Genomic DNA, 17,116 nt, shown 5'->3' with positions numbered 1-17,116 from the left:
CGTTCATACATTTTTCATCGCCTTCCAATCCAGCTGTGTCCCGCGCGCTCCTGGCTCTGCCGGGGGAAGCAGAGGTACCCAGCCAGGCCTTGTTGAATACGCGCACTAAATTATTCACCAGGGCCTTGGGCCTGACAGGATGAACAAGGGTGGTTTAAAAAACGATCTTACAACAAAAGGAAACGGCTCAAAAGGACCTGGGTGGGACATGCAAACAAAGTCCCATTGAGAAAGTAATGGAGAAAATGGGAGGATCCAAATTTAGAACGAGTTCCCTTTGCCGGAGGTTTTCCTCGTTTCTCCCTGATGGAAAGTCCCTTGGAATAAATTTTAACTCCACGCTAGGTGCTTCTGTTATTTTCGTCTGCGGCCAAAAAATATCCAAATCCTAGACTAATTGGGAACTTGCCTCCAGAAGTCGTGGATGTTTCAACACTGGAAGTTTTTAAAGAAGAGATTGGACAACCATTTGTCTGAAGTGGTGTAGGGTCATCTGCCTTATTAAAGGGTTGGACTAGAAGACCTCCAAGGTCCCTTCCAACTCTCTTACTCAACTCTACTCTAGTCTACTCTACTGGAATCCTAACTTCTCAAATTAGGAACCTTTAGGAAGTTCCTTCTAACATTCAACTGGAATAAGTCTTATGATTCAGCATCTTACAGTTTGAATAGATGGAATAGAATAGAATCCTTTATTGGCCAAGTGTGATTGGACACACAAGGAATTTGTCTTGGTGCAAATGCTCTCGGTGTACATAAAGGAAAAGATACCTTCATCAGGAGTCAAGAATCATCAGGTACAACACTTAATGATAGTCATAGGGTACAATAAGCAATCCAATCGTACTAGGAAACAGTCAATATAAATCGTAAGGATACAAGCGACAAGGTTACAGTCATACAGTCACAAGTGGGAGGGGAGGGGTGATAAGGAGTGATGAGAAGTTTAATAGTAATAGTAGTGCAGACTTTGTAAATAGTTGGACAGTGTTGAGGGAATTATTTCTTTAGCAGAGTGATGGCGTTCAGGAAAAAACTGTCCCTCGTGTCTAGTTGTTCTGGCGTGCAGGGCTCTGTGGCGTCGTTTTGAGTTGAAACAGTTTATGCTTATGTTTAAATGAGGGAAACACATTTTCTCTTTTTCTATGCGATCTTTTTGGGATCTGCTTTTTATCGCTGCTGCCTCTGCAATAGCTTCACCTGTTCAGAATCCTTCTTCAAGGATGGTGGTCCAGCTCTGGATGGTATAAAGTGGAATTAATTCCTTCCTACGGTTTGTAAATTACACTTCTATCGATGGAACACCTCTACTGCTGGTTGCATTTCACTGGTGTTCCTTGGTTTTTCACAAGTCCCACTGACATCCAGTTCTTCCTCCATCCTTTCTCCGTGCATTGGATTTGCGTTGTCTAAAAGCAGAGCTTTTGCATCTGTCTCTGTTAATTCAACATTGTTCTGATCTTTTGAAAGATCATTTGTAGGGACAAATATATCTGTGGTTCTGTAGGTTGATGGACAACTGTGTCTTCCGACCTTGGCAATCTTAAGGTACGTGGACTTCAAATTCCAGAATTTCCCAGCTGGCAGATGTTGAAGTCCATGTATCTTAAAATTGCCAGGTTGAGAAATACGAATCTCGAGACCAAATATACATTGCCAAGAGATGCACTTGGTTAGGATGGGGTGACATCTATCAGCCCAGAAATAATTGTAGCATGGATCATGGACTTTCTGGATTGGATTAAACTCTTTTTTTGTGTGTGTGTGGGGGCTATCGATCCGTTTCTGAGCGTGCATCCTGGGCACAGTACTCACGACGGAAGAGCATGGCATGCCACCTCTGGATTGGCCAGGCCAGCCTTTCGAAACCAATTATCTAGACGTGGCACATCACACATCAGCCTCGTCTCCATTTTCTCTTCCTCTCGCGGGGGCTGAGCTGCAGTTAATAAAGAAAGATAGGCCGGGAACTGGGGAAATTCCTGAGAGCTGAAGCCGAGAAAAGCATCAGGCATTATTGGAGGAAGGTTTAATACACACAGGAACTCCATTTATAGCACGCACGCACACACACACACACACACACACACACACACATACACAAAAAGACCGGCATCTATGCAAGAGCAGAAACTTCTGAATTACAGCTGGGAGGTCAGTTGTGCGAGGTCTTGTCTTGTTCTTGAGGGACACTTCAATGACCTTCCCCAGCCAAATATCTCCCCAGATTCTGGAGGTTCAGAATGGGAAGGGCCTTCCTCACATCTCTCTCCCAACATTGAGCCATTGTTGGATTTCTCTGCAGAGGTTTTTTTCCCCCCCCGCACCCCCCGCAGTCCTGGAGGGGCTGTATGTCATCCCTGCTTTTTAATTTCCCACCGTGCTGCAGAGTGCTGGGGGCATCTTGGGAAATTAAAAGGGGCTGCTCAATTCAGCCATGTGGCCCCTGTCCGAGGTGCTGGAACTTGGAGAAGCCGCTGGGAATTTGCTCGGGGAAGACAGTTGCACCCCCACGATTTGACACCTTAATGTAAAATATTCAGGGCTGAACCAGGGATGTTTTGCAATGTTGAGCTTGCCTGCTCTTCAGCCTGGCAGTCCTAATATTTGATTGTGCGCTCCTGGGGAAATGTGAAGGAAGACGAACACGTCTCGGGGCAGACTGCAGCTCTTCTCTCCTGCAGGAAGAAGCTCTTTCTGTCTCTTTGACTGACAGGTCACTAATGTGCTACAATTTCAGCTGGAGTCTTGAAAAATTGGGCGAGGACGAGGAGGAGGAGGAGGAAGGCATGCCTGTCAGATGGCCCAGAAAAATAGATTTTCAGAGGTCTGAATAGACAGAGAAAGACATCCCTGAGATTAATCCTAGTGTTAATAGAAGAGAATATTTGCAGCTCAGAGTTTGAACTGTGATGTCTCCGAGTTGGCTTGTTTTCTTGTAGACGTCGCATTACCCAACTAGGTAACATCATCAGTGCTAGAAAGGAGTGGGGTTGAAAAGAGATCTTACAAACCGTGGAAAACGAGAATGTTTTTGATTGCTTTCTATTCTTTCTGTCTATCTTCTTTTCGTTCTTTTTGCTTTTTTTCTTTCTTTTCTTTTCTTCTCGTTCTTTCCTTTCATTTGTGTATGTGTTGCTGGTTTGTTTTAATTGTAAAATTAATAAAATTTATTTATAAAAAAAAAGAAAGAAAGGAGTGGGGTCGGAGGAGGAGGATGACTGTGGGGTCCTTGATGCGCTCTGAGTTTGCTTGTTTTCTTGTAGACGTTGCATTACCCAACTAGATAACATCATCAGTGCTAGGAAGGAGTGGGATTTGAGGAGAGGAGGAGGAAGGAAAGAAGGAAAAAAAAAATTACAACCATCTCACTGCATTTTTAAACGCTCATCACTTTCCTTCTCTCCTTCCCCTGTCTCTTATCTCCCTTTTGGTGGGGTGGGGGAAGGAATTTGTCTGCTAGATATTTTTTTTTGTTTTTTAAAAAAGCAAAGCAAAGCAGTGAAAGGGTCCGGTCTACAGAGCTTCATAAAAATGATAAATTGCTTTTAGATATTGGGCAGAAGAGAAAGAGAGTTCTTTTTTATTTGACAATATTAGTCTCTTAGTAGTGTATTGTTGCCATGCATATGAGCTTAAATTCTCCAGGCAGCTGGAGCCAAATATCCGTGTATTGAAGTGTAAATGAACTGCTGGCAAAGCTTTCTTTTTTTCCTCCCTTTCCCCTTTATGATTTTTCATACTTTTTTTTTTAAAAAAAATTGTTTTTCCACTGATATTATATACGGCAATCTCTCCTCTCCCCCTTCTCCCCAGTATCTGTGCCGTGCCCGCAGAAATGTGAAATCCCCTACATGATATGTTAATCGTTTCTAATCAAATCAGTAACTTGGAAGAATGCAAAAAACGAGAGGAATCCTACTCTCTCTTGCAACCCACACGGAGTCCTTCAGGGGGAGGTGAAAGACACCCCCTTGTCCCCCCCACCCCCTCAGGTTTCCAAGGTGCATTAATGGCAATATTTAAAAAAACATCACCTCTCACGCAGATGGTAAAATTAGCAACAGCTCATGAGTAGAGATAGTCCAGCTTTGCTTTTTTATTCATCCTTCCTTTAGTTCTTCAGTCCGTGCTTCCATGCTGAGTTCGGCCATCAACATAGCAATAGCCCTTAGACTTATATACTGCTTTACAGAAACTGAACGACCACGTTAATAAATTTTAACAACTGTAGTGATTCCCTTAATGACCGGGACAAAGAAGGTCATATGGTAGGGTAAAGCTCGCTTTCCCAAAGTTTCACTTAACCACAATGATTTTAGGCTAGAATAGGATAGAATAGAATAGAATAGAAATAGAAGAGAAGAGAATAGAATAGAATAGAAATAGAATAGAATAGAATAGAATAGAATAGAATAGAATAGAATAGAATAGAATAGAATAGAATAGAATAGAATAGAATAGAATTCTTTATTGGCCAAGTGTGATTGGACACACAAGGAATTTGTCTTGGTGCAAATGCTCTCAGTGTACAGAGGATAGGAAAGGAAAGGAAAGGAAAGGAAAGGAAAGGATAGGGATAAGATAGGATAGGATAGGATAGGATAGGATAGGATAGGATAGGATAGTTCTTTATTGGCCAAGTGTGATTGGACGCACAAGGAATTTGTCTTGGTGCAAATGCTCTCAGTGTAGATAGGATAGGATAGGGATAGGATAGGATAGGATAGGATAGGAAAGGATAGGATAGGATAGGATAGTTCTTTATTGGCCAAGTGTGTTGGACACACAAGGCGCAAATGCCCTCAGTGTGCGTAAAAGGAAAAGAGACATTCGTCAAGAGTCAAGAATCATCAGGTACAATACTTAATAAACAGTCATAGGGTACAATAAGCAATCAAATCATACTAGGAAACAGTCAATATATTTATTGACATAAGGATACAAGCGGCAAAGTTACAGTCATACTGTCACAAGTGGGAGGGGATGGGTGATAAAGAGTGATGAGAAGATTAATAACGATAGTAGTGCAGACTTTGCAAATAGTTGGACAGGGTTGAGGGAATTATTTGTTTAGCAGGGTGATGGCGTTTGGGGAATAATCTGCCCTTGTGTCTAGTTGTTCTATAGTGTCATTTTGAGGGTAGGAGTTGAAACTGTTTATGTCCGGGATGTGAGGGGGTCTGTAAATATTTTCACAACCTTCTTTTTTTGACTCGTACAATATACGGGTCTTCAATGGAAGGCAGATTGGTAGCAATTGTTATTTTCTGCAGTCCTAATTACTCACTGAAGTCTGTTATCTGTCTTGTTGGGTTGCAGAGCCAAATCAGGCAGTTGTAGAGATGCCCATGACAGACTCCATTAGGGTCGTCTATTGAGGACTATTTATACTTCAGACCGGAGCTCAAGAGGCGATGACGGGAAACACCTTGTGATCCGGTGCCGAACGAAAATAAATTGGGGGAAATAGCTTGACTTACATAGCAGGTTCTTCTGTTCCCAACACTTCACCCTGGGACCCACTGACTCAGCACAGGGGGGAGGAAGAATGCAAATTTTAAAAGGTGTGGAAATGCTACTGGGGCGCGAACGCACAAGCTAGAGGTAGGCAGGAGTTTGGGAACTGGGGTTTCATCGCAAGAGAAAGTACAAGATCAAACAGGTACACGCTTCTAGCCGAGGGCTTTGCAGGGCTGAATATAAATTTGGTATCCTGCACTCGAGAAAGATCTAAACAAGATCCCCCTGGTATAACTGTTTGTCTGCTATTTTGAGAAGGCAGGCCTGTCTGTACTTTTAGGTTTCCCTTACCTGGCTTCCCTCCCCCCACCACCCCCTTAAACCTCCAGTTTTTTTTAAAAAAAAGAACAGCCATCACCTCAGCTTCATTTGCAATGTAAATGGGAAACTAGTCTATGCCAGCTTAGCTGATTACATGATCAAGAGAATGATACATCTGTTATTAGGGAACAAACAAGCCTGAACACACACACACGCACACACACGCACACGCACACAGTGTGAGAGAGAGAAAGGGGGAGAGAGATAAGGAGGAAGGGAAAGAGAGAGGAAAAGAAAGAGAGAAAGGAACAAAAAGAAAGGGAGAGGGAGAGGAAGAGAAACAGATAGAGAGAGAAAGAAAGAGGCAAAGGGAGAGAGAGGTGAGGAGGAAGGGAGAGAGAGGGAGAGAGGAAGAGAAAAAGAGAAACAGAAAAAGAGAGGGAGGAAGGGAGAGAGAGAAAGAAAAAGAAAGAGAGAAAGGAACAAAAAGAAAGGGAGAGGAAGAGAAACAGATAGAGAGAAAAAGAAAGAGGCGAAGGGAGAGAGAGGTGGGGAGGAAGGGAGAGAGAGTGAGAGGAAAAAGAGAAACAGAAAAAGAAAGAGAGGGAGGAAGGGAGAGAGAGAAAGAGAAAGAAAGAGGGAGAGGGAGGAAGGGGAGAGAGGAAGAGAAAAGGGAAACAGAAAAAGAGGGAGGAAGGGAGATAGAGAGAAAGAAAGAGAGGGAGAGGGAGGGAGGGAGAGAGAGAGGAAGAGAAAGAGAAACAGAGAGAGAGGAAAAGAAAAAAGCAAATGGGGAGGAAGGGAGAGAGAGAAAGAGAAAGAAAGAGGGAGAGGAAGGAAGGGAGAGAGGGGAAGAGAAAAAGGGAAACAGAAAAAGAGGGAGGAAGGGAGATAGAGAGAAAGAAAGAGAGGGAGAGGGAGGGAGGGAGAGAGAGAGGGAGAGAGAGAGAGAGAGATGACGGAATCCTGTATAGAATTATGGTCAGGTTCTATAGGTAAAAAGGATGTGTTTGTATGACAGTTTTTTTCATTTGAGCTGGCCCTGCCCTTGCGGTTGAACTACAGCTCCCAGGCACCCCTCACCTCTTGGCCTCCTGCCTTAGGGGGATGCTGGGAATTGTACCATCGTTCATGTTTTTGGGGTGTGGGGGAAGGAGGGAGATCTGTGAGGCTGGAGGCTGGGCAAACTCTGCCCTGCCTCCCTCCCTCCTTTGGAAATCAGATTTATGACTTCATTACATGTATCCCTTCCTTCCTTCCTCATTCATTCATTCATCTGGTCTCTGGACAAAAGGGCCGTGAGGAAGCGCAGATTTTTGGAGACAGGCCCTGTTATCAAGACAGACTGTGTTATGAGGCTTAGGCCTTATTACTCTATGAACCCAGGTGATGGATTCACACATTACTTCAAGTTGTACACTAGCTCACCTGGAGAGTCCCCTTCTACTAGTTCCCCCAAAACAGCCAAGCGTAACATTTGTAAAATAACAATAACAATAATAACAACAATGTGCTGTGCCTAAAGACCTAGGCAAGCACTTAAAAACAATTGGCGCTGACAAGATCACCCATGGTCAGCTGCAGAAGGCCACCATACTGGGATCTGCTCGCATAATCCGCTGATAGATCACACAGTCCTAAACGCTTGGGAAGTGTTCGGCTAGTGATTTGTGATACGAAACCCAGCATGGTTATCTCATTCGTTGTGTATACTGTCATTTTTGTGTAGTATAATAATAACAATAACAATAACAACAACAATAATAAATATAATAATTAATATAATTAATAATAATAATAGTCATAATAATTTATCAGACTTGAATACCCTGATTCTACAAAAAAAGCACCCTACTTGGAACAGCTTATGTCCTCTGACGCTACCTGAACTGTTCCTAGGTCCTTGGTTAGGACTCGAGCTGTTGAGCTACCAACCAGCCCCAAAGGCCGTGAATCTCACCAGAGATTAACCACCGTAATAATAATAGTAATAATAATAATTGAACTGGAGAGGATAACAAAATTCAAAGACCTACAAATAGAAATAGAACGATCGTGGCAAAGGCAAGCGAGGGTAGCGCCAATAGTCCTAGGTGCCTTGGGTGCAGTCCCGAAACAACTGGAGCACCATTTGAACAGCATCAGCGGCATTGACACATTCGCCGTCGGTCAATTACAGAAGGCAGCTTTGCTTGGAACAGCTTCCATCCTGCGGCGAGAGCTGTGACACCATCAAACAGTCCAGATTTGCCTATCCCAGGTCCTTGGTAAGGACTCGATAGGTAGATAAAAATGCCAAGTTGTGTGAACTGGATCCGAGGCTGAATTCATTGAGGTCAACGATACCTATTCTGGATATCAGTGCGAGGTTCCTGCATCCTGTTTTGTCTGCCCAGAGCAATTTCCCTCCTTTTCTCCGTGGGGACTAGAAACCTGAGCCCAGTTTTTGCGTTCTGCTTTTTTAAACCCTTCCGCCCAGGCAGAGCGTTAACTCTCTTTTCTCTTTTCCGCCCACAGTTTGTCGAGGGGTGCTGTGTGGCTTCGGTGCCATCTGCGAGAAGAACCCCACGGACTCTTCCCAAGGCGTGTGTGTTTGTAAGAAAGCCGCCTGCCCGTCCGTGGTGGCTCCGGTGTGCGGTTCGGACTATTCGACCTACAGTAACGAATGTGAGCTGGAGAAAGCCCAGTGCAACCAGCAGCGTCGCATTAAAGTCATGAGCAAAGGGGCTTGTGGTAAGTGTGGCTGGTCGCAACATTTCATCCGTCCCACCTCGGATCTCAAAGGCTTCCGCCTCTGCTGCTGTTGTGGCTGCTTCTTCTTCTTCTTTTTCTTCTTCTTTCTTTCTTTCTCCTCCTGCTCGTCTTCCTCCTCCTGTTCTTCTTCCTCTTCTTCTTCCTCCTCCTCTTGCTTCTTCCTCCTCCTCCTCCTTTTCTTTTTCCTCCTTCTCTTCCTATTCTTCTTCCTCTTCCTCCTTCTCTTCTTTCTCTTCTTCCTCCTCCTCCTCCTCTTCCTCCTCCTCCTCTTCCTCCTTCTTCCTCCTCCTTCCTCTTCTTCCTCCTCTTCTTCTTCCTCTTCCTCCTTCTCTTCTTCCTCTTCCTCCTCCTGTTCTTCTTCCTCTTCTTCTTCCTCCTCCTCTTGCTTCTTCCTCCTCCTCCTCTTCTTTTTCCTCCTCCTCCTCCTCCTCCTCCTCCTCCTCCTCTTCTTCTTCCTCTTCTTCTTCTTCTTCTTCTTCTCCTTCTCCTCCTCCTCCTCCTCCTCCTCCTCCTCCTTCTTCTTCTTCTTCTTCTTCTCCTTCTTCTCCTTCTCCTTCTCCTCCTCCTCCTCCTCCTCCTCCTCCTCCTCCTCCTCCTCCTCCTCTTCTTCTTCTTCTTCTTCTCCCACTCCCTCTCCTTCTCCTTCTCCTTCTCCTCCTCCTCCTCCTCCTCCTCCTCTTCTTCTTCTTCTTCTTCTTCTTCTTCTTCTTCTTCTTCTTCTTCTTCTTCTTCTTCTTCTTCTTCTCCTTCTCCTTCTCCTCCTCCTCCTCCTCCTCCTCCTCCTCCTCCTCCTCCTCCTCTTCTTCTTCTTCTTCTTCCTCTTCCTCTTCCTCTTCCTCTTTCTCCTCTTCTTCTTCTTCCCTTTCCTTTCCCCCCCTCCTTCTGATCCTGATGTATTGCTAGTTTTTAAAAGAAAAAGTGAAAACGAACAAGCAAAAGGGGGAGGTGGAAATAAGCGATGCAGAGATTTAGTGTCAGTAAGTGGGCAAAGGAGTGGCCAAGGTTGTACAATTAGCAGTCTTGTATATCGCTGTTCAGAGAATTTAGCAAAACCAGAACCACATTGAGTTATTTTCACAAGGCTCTTAGAAACAGTTTTGAAACTCTGAGCTGAGTGCTGAGAGTCAAAAGAACATATATATTTTTTGCTGTTTGTTAGCCTTCCAAAAAAAGAAAAGGAAAGGAAAAAAGAAAAAGAGAGAAAGAGAGAGAGAAAGAAAGAAAGAAAGAGAGAGAGAGAGAGAGAGAGAGAGAGAGAGAGAGAAAGAAAGAAAGAAAGAAAGAAAGAAAGAAAGAAAGAAAGAAAGAAAGAAAGAAAGAAAGAATAAATATTTGTAGCTCAAGGTTGACATGAGGGGTCCTTGGTGCTCTCTGAGCTTGGTTGCGTTCTTGCAGGCCTTTCATTAGCCAAGCCAGGTAACATCATCACTGCTAGTACCAAAGACAAGGAAGGAAGGAAGGAAGGAAGGGAGAAAGAGAAAAGAAAGAAAGAAAAGAGAAAGAAGGAAGGAAAGAAAGAAAGAAACAACGATTATAACCCAGCATTTACGTTTCTAACTTTCCCTTCACTGCTCCCAAGTAGCGTATAACGTCAGCCCTTCTTGGTGAGAGAAATAGGTGGGCTGACTTCCATCACCTCTGCGTCTCGCCCTCACAAGATGCAGGCTATGATTTTCCCAAGTCCAGTTTGCACCCGGAGCGAGTGATTTTTCCGGAGGAGGCCTCATAAGCCAGGCTAATGAACCCTCCGTGCTAGCAAGGCACATACCACTCGAAAGCAAGGAACTGTGCAAATGAAAACGCCCCGTCTGCTTTTTTTTCCCCAAGTAAATTAACTTGACCTTTTCCCCTCCCTTCTTTCTCTGATGGAGAAGTTCCTGCTTTTAGCGATAAATCTCTGCTTTCTAGACTCCTGCAGAGAGCTCTGGTAGAAGAGGAAAAAGAGAGAGAGAAAGAGAGAGAGAGAAAGAGAGAGAGAGAGAGGATGAAAGAAAGAAAGAGAGAGAGAGAGACAGAGACAGAGAGAGACAGAGAGAGGGAGGAGAGAGAGAGAGAGAGAGAGAGAGGATGAAAGAAGAAGAAAAAAGAAGAGAGAGAGAGAGAGAGGGAGAGAGAGAGGGATGAAAGAAGAAAGAAAAAAGAAAGAGAGACAGAGACAGAAAGACAGAGACAGAGAGAGACAGAGAGAGGGAGTGAGAGAGAGAGAGAGAGAGAGAGAAAGAGAGAGGGGATGAAAGAAGAAAGAAAAAAAGAAAGAGAGAGACAGAGACAGAAAGACAGAGACAGAGAGAGACAGAGAGAGGGAGTGAGAGAGAGAGAGAGAGGATGAAAGAAGAAAGAAAAAAAGAAAGACAGAGACAGAGACAGAAAGACAGAGAGAGAGAGAGAGAGAGGATGAAAGGAGAGAGAGAGAGGATGAAAGAAGAAAGAAAAAAAGAAAGAGAGACAGAGAGAGAGAGAGAGGATGAAAGAAGAAAGAAAAAAAGAAAGAGAGAGACAGAGACAGAAAGACAGAGACAGAGACAGAGAGAGAGAGAGAAACAGATGGATGTGTCATCCTGATTTATTTAAAATAATAAATTCATATGAATGTAACCATTGATATGATAGCAAGAAATGTATATTAATTATAAATACTTGCACAAGATATGGGTACCCAGTCGACATGCTGTTGAATCGAAAGATGGACTTGTTGTAAAATAAAATAAAAAAATGGGGCAGGGGGAAAAGGAACATCGGGAGGCCCAATCGTGGCCGTAAGTCAAGGACTACCCGGATTCCATTTAAAAGAAAGAAAGAAAAAGAAAGAAAGAAATCCCCAAAGAGAGGGAAGGAAACAAGAGGTGGGCCCACCGCTTGGGTTGAGCCTAAAGAAGAGCTGGCGATTTACGCCAGCATAAGCAACACGCCGAAGAACGGGGCTACAGGTAGTCCTCGACTTACAACACTTCACTTAGCGACTGTTCCAAGTTACAACAGACCTGAAAAAAAGTGGATTTTTTTGTTTTTGTTTTTGCTGCACGCTTTAGGACCCATTGCTGCATCCCCAGGGTTCACGTGATTTGCATTCGGATGCTTGGCAGCCGACTCACATTTATTTATGACCGTTGCAATGTCCTGTGTGTGTGTGTGTGAGAGAGAGAGAGGGAGAGAGAGAGAGAAAGAGAAAGAGAGAGAGAGAGACGGATGGATGTGTCATCCTGATTTATTTAAAGTAATAACAATGGGCTATGAGTTTGTGGGGGGTGGGGAATGTCTAATGAAGTAGGGAATAATTAAATAAATAAAGGACCTTATAAATAAGATACTGTCCCCACCTTAGAACAGCTGGCAGCCTCTTAATGTCTGTCCCTAATTGCATTTTGCTTATGGCAACATTAAAGCCACCTCCTTGTGGCCATTCAAATCTCATTCACTCTTTGCTCGATGAACTCAATGGGTAAAGCAATGCCTGGAGTTTCTCTGGAAAGGAAACTCATAATAAATGGGGCTGTGCTTCCAAATAATTGAGACTCTCAATGTGGCAAATATTTTGTTGTAGCTCGGGGTTGAACTTACGGGGGTCCTTGGTGGTCTTTTGAGCGTGGTGGCTTGCTTCCTGACGTCTCATGACCGAACTAGATAATGTCATCAATACGAGAAGGGAGTGATGTTTGCAGAGTGGAGAAAGAGGAGGAGGACTGTAGGGTCCTTGATGCAGTCTGAGCTCATTTGTTTTCTTGCAGACATTTCATTACCCAGCAAGGTAACGTCATCAGCGCTAAAAGGGAGTTGAGGGTTGGTCTCTCAGAGCAAGTAGCTTGCTCTGTCTGTGTTAATGGGAGGGCAAGCCACTTGTATATAATTTTGCTCACTGGGCAAACTATATTTGGTATTTACATTTATATAGAAACAGCGAACCCTTCTACCTTCTAGCACTGATGACGCTACCTAGTTCGGTAATGAAACGTCTGCAAGAAAACCACCAAGCTCAGAGAGCACCAGGCACCCCAGAAACAGGAAAATGTTGGCTATGGAGGTGAATTGTTGGGCACTGACCAAATTGAGCATGTTCGCAGCGATACCGTTATTTCTGACTGTCGGCTCAGTATCCCGGAGCGTGGAAATTGGGGTAACAAAGTGGTTTGAGGCTTCTCATCTAATCCCCCCACCACAATCCAGAAGCTGGTTTTGCCTGCAGGTCTGTACAGATCCTCCAGGTGTATTTTCACCTCTGTGCTTCTTCGTTTTTTTTCTTTCGAAGGCGTTTCGCTTCTCATCCCAGAAGCTTCTTCAGCTCTGACTGAACGGTGGGGAAGAACAGAAGGGTTTATATTCCTTGCAGACAGAGCTGGTCGTTTGCATCCTTTTAGAGGGTCGTTGAGGCCACTTGAGAGGTTTATCTGTGTCCTCAGAGTCACCTGAAGAGGTGCAAATGGTTCCTGTAGCCTGCAAATTTATTTTCCCTCTGGAAATCCCTTCCTACTCCCGCCCCGTTCCAAGGGTGTTCATCCCAAATTGTGCGGCTAAATGTCGGCAGAGATTCTCAGTCCTCCAGGTCATTGTTGTCCCAAAAGCGTTTTTTTGCAGGAGGCGCAATTGGACTCCCTTGTTTTTTTTTCTTTCGAAGGCGTTTCGCTTCTCCTCCAGTTTCGCCTGCCTTTTGGTCGCAGGGTTCCTGTTCACTGGGCTGGCTGTTTGATTCCCCTCTTCCTCAGGTTCGAAAGACCCCTGCGCAGAAGTGGTCTGCAGCTTCGGCAGCACCTGCGTACGATCCACGGACGGGCAGTCGGCCAAATGTATCTGCATGTCCTTTTGTGGCGGCCTCCCCGAAAACACCGTGTGCGGCAGCGACGGCAAGGACTACCGCAGCGAGTGCCACCTGAACCGACACGCCTGCGACAAGCAGGAGAACATCTTCAAGAAGTTTGATGGGCCGTGCGGTAAGAGAGGGTCTTGGGGCAGGGGCTCTGGTTTCGGTGGTTTTCCCGCAGACCTTTCGTCACCCATCCGGGTAACGTGGTCAGTGTACGGGGGAGTGTCAAGTCTATTCATCATGGGACGCGGTGGCTCAGGGGCTTAGGACGCTGAGCTTGTCGATCAGAAAGGTCGGCAGTTTGGCGGTTCGAATCCCTAGCGCCCACGGAATGGAGTGAGCTCCCGTTGACTTGGGCCAGCTTCTGCCAACCTAGCAGTTCGAAAGAACGTTAAAAAAAAAATGCAAGAAGAAAAATAGGGACCCCTTTGGTGGGAAAGGAAGAGCGTTCCGTGCGCCTTCGAAGGCGGTTAGTCCTGCCGGCCACATGACCACGGAGACGTCTTCGGACAGCGCTGGCTCTTCCTTCCTTCCTCTTTCCTTCTTTCCTTCCTTCTGTCTGTCTTCCTTCTTTCTTTCCTTCCTCCCTCCCACCCTTTCTCCACCCTCCCTCCTCCTCTTCCCCTTCCTTCCTCCTTCCTTCCTTCCTTCCTTCCTTCCTTCCTTCCTCTTTCCTTCTTTCTGTCTTCCTTCTTTCTTTCCTTCCTTATTCCCTCCCTCCCTTTCTCCACCCTCCCTCCCCTTCTTTCCTTCCTCTTTCCTTTCCTTCATTATTTCTGTCTTCCTTCTTTCTTTCCTCCCTCCTTCCCTCCCTCCCTTTCTCCTTCCTCTCTCCTCCTCTTCTTCCTTCCTTCCTTCCTTCCTTCCTTCCTTCCTTCCTCTTTCCTTCTTTCTGTCTTCCTTCTTTCTTTCCTTCCTTATTCCCTCCCTCCCTTTCTCCACCCTCCCTCCCCCTCTTCCCCTTCTTTCCTTCCTCTTTCCTTTCCTTCATTATTTCTGTCTTCCTTCTTTCTTTCCTCCCTCCTTCCCTCCCTCCCTTTCTCCTTCCTCTCTCCTCCTCTTCCCCTTCCTTCCTTCCTCTTTCCTTATTTCTGTCTTCCTTCTTTCATTGTTTCTGCCTTCCTTCCTTCCATCCATCCTTCGGCAAAATCCCCCCTGGAATCCGAGCACAGGCCACTGATCTTGCTCTTCGCTTTCTCTGCAGGGTTAAGGTGTGAGACACACACACACACACACACACACACACACTTCTCCTGTCTCCATGGTGACATATTAATCTATTGTCCCCCTGGGTCTGATCCAGAGATGGAGGTGTTCCACAGCACCGCGTGGTGCTGCATTTAAGGGGTGGGGTGGGGGGGAAAACCCCAAATGTGCATTTTTGCATTTGGGTTATTAAGGGAGCCTGAAGCCTGCCGGGGTGTTGAAAACTCCCCATGTGGAGACGCTGAGAAGGGGATTAGCCAGCTCCTGTCTGTATCTGGATGATCTGCAGCTGGGCGTCTTTTGCTTTCTGATAAGCCTTTCCAAGCACTGCAAGGGAGGTGATCCGCTTCAAGCGCAAAGATCCAAGTGTTTTAAATCCCAAGCCGGTCCCTTTTCATCCCAGCTTGCTCGCGCTCGCTTGCTCACAAGGACCTCTTTGGGCACTCGGCCTCAATCCATGCAGGGAGTTCTCGACTTTAGGGCCACCGCTGCAAAAGCCCAAACATCCGTTGCTAAGCAAGGTGTTTCTTAAGGAAGAAGAAGACGGCCGCCCTTGCCCGCAGTTGTTAATCCGAATCGCTGGCCTTGTTAAGCGAATTCTACTTCCCGGACTGGCTTCGCTTGTGGGAAGCTGGCTGGGAAGGTTACAAATGGCGAAACACATTGACCACCTTCCTCCGCTTCTCCTCCTCCTCTTCCTTCTTCCTTATTCCTCCTCCTCCTCCTCCTCCTTCTCCTTCTTGTTCCTCCTCTTCCTCCTTCCTTATTTTTCTTCTTCTTCTTCTTCTTCTTCTTCTTCTTCTTCTTCTTCTTCTTCTTCTTCTTCTTCTTCTTCTTCTTCTTCTTCTTCTTCTTCTTCTTCTTCTTCTTCTTCTTCTTCTTTCTTCTTCTTCTTCTTCTTCTTCTTCTTCTTCTTCTTCTTCTTCTTCTTCTTCTTCTTCTTCTTCTTCTTCTTCTTCTTCTTCTTCTTCTTCTTCTTCTTCTCCTCCTCCTCCTCCTCCTCCTCCTCCTTGTTCCTCCTCCTCCTCCTTCCTTCTTCCTCTTCTTCCTTCTTCCTCATCTTCTTCCTCTTCCTCCTCCTCCACTTCTTCTTCTCCTCCTCCTCTCCTCCTCCTCCTCCTCCTTCCTCTTCCTCTTCTTCTCCTCCTCGTCCTCTTTCCTTTTCGTCCTCCTCCTCCTCCTCCTGATGTCGTAAATACATTTTACGACCCGAATTTGCATCCGGACTTCAACTCCCAGAATTCTCAGCCAGGACCACTCCTGGTTGAAGAATCGTGGGCCCGGAAAGCGAGCCATCAGGAAAATCTCCAAGGTTGAGAGGGAGCCGTTTGCATGGGATGCAAAAATTGTGTCTGTTTTTTTTTTTTTCCCAAATGGCCCTTCTTATTCCTCTCCCCCCACCCCACCCCACCCCCGCAGATCCTTGCAAAAACACTCACAACGACATGAATAGAGTGTGTCGGGTCAACCCTCGCTCGCGACGGGCCGAGCTGTTGCCCAGGCCGGAAAGCTGCCCCTTAAAAAAAGAGCCAGCGTGTGGGGACGACGGGGTGACCTACGAGAACGAGTGCGTCTTGCATAGGACGGGGGCCATCCGGGGCATCGAGATCCAGAAGTTGCGTTCGGGACAGTGCCAGGTGCAAGGTAAGTCTTTTATTTATTTTCATTTATTTTCAATTTTTTTTAAAAAAAAATCCCTCCTTTTTATTTTTTTATAAATAACTCAAGGGAGTGAAGAGAACTGATATTCTTCCCTTCTCCTATTTTCCCTACAATAACCACCATGTGGAGGTGGGGACTGGCTTAGAGTCACCCAGTCAGCTTAAGGTGGGACTAGAACTCCCTGTCTCCTGGTGATTGGCTCAAAGTCACCCAGTCAGCTTAAGGTGGGACTAGAACTCCCTGTCTCCTGGTGATTGGCTCAAAGTCATCCAGTCAGCTTAAGGTGGGACTAGAACTCCCTGTTTCCTGGTGATTGGCTCAGTCACCCAGTCAGCTTAAGGTGGGACTAGAACTCCCTGTCTCCTGGTGATTGGCTCAAAGTCATCCAGTCAGCTTAAGGTGGGACTAGAACTCCCTGTCTCCTGGTGATTGGCTCAAAGTCACCCAGTCAGCTTAAGGTGGGACTAGAACTCCCTGTCTCCTGGTGATTGGCTCAAAGTCACCCAGTCAGCTTAAGGTGGGACTAGAACTCCCTGTCTCCTGGTGATTGGCTCAGTCACCCAGTCAGCTTAAGGTGGGACTAGAACTCCCTGTCTCCTGGTGATTGGCTCAAAGTCATCCAGTCAGCTTAAGGTGGGACTAGAACTCCCTGTCTCCTGGTGATTGGCTCAAAGTCACCCAGTCAGCTTTTGTGCCTAAGGTGGGACTAGAACTCCCTGTCTCCTGGTGATTGGCTCAAAGTCACCCAGTCAGCTTTTGTGCCTAAGGTGGGACTAGAACTCTCTGTCTCCTGGTGATTGGCTCAAAGTCACCCAGTCAGCTTAAGTTGGGACTAGAACTCCCTGTCTCCTGGTGATTGGCTCAGTCACCCAGTCAGCTTAAGGTGGGACTAGAACTCCCTGTCTCCTGGTGATT

General features: G+C 45.8%; 1 protein-coding gene across 2 annotated transcripts in view; it reads left to right on the top strand.

The window, feature by feature from the left end:
• AGRN (agrin) overlaps positions 1-17,116 on the top strand; it is a 177,682-nt gene that overhangs the window by 99,675 nt on the left and 60,891 nt on the right. For both annotated transcript variants that reach the window (XM_087914911.1, XM_087914912.1), the window contains exons 4-6: positions 8,302-8,517; positions 13,236-13,460; positions 15,959-16,183. In XM_087914911.1, coding sequence (XP_087771037.1) covers positions 8,302-8,517; positions 13,236-13,460; positions 15,959-16,183 — 666 coding nt within the window. The remainder of the gene's footprint in view (positions 1-8,301; positions 8,518-13,235; positions 13,461-15,958; positions 16,184-17,116) is intronic.

Source organism: Pseudonaja textilis, chromosome 18, assembly GCF_049901715.1.
Source record: "Pseudonaja textilis isolate UNSWEBS1 chromosome 18, rPseTex1.2, whole genome shotgun sequence".
NCBI classification, from domain to species: domain Eukaryota; kingdom Metazoa; phylum Chordata; class Lepidosauria; order Squamata; family Elapidae; genus Pseudonaja; species Pseudonaja textilis.
This window is presented reverse-complemented; position numbering and strand designations above follow the sequence as displayed.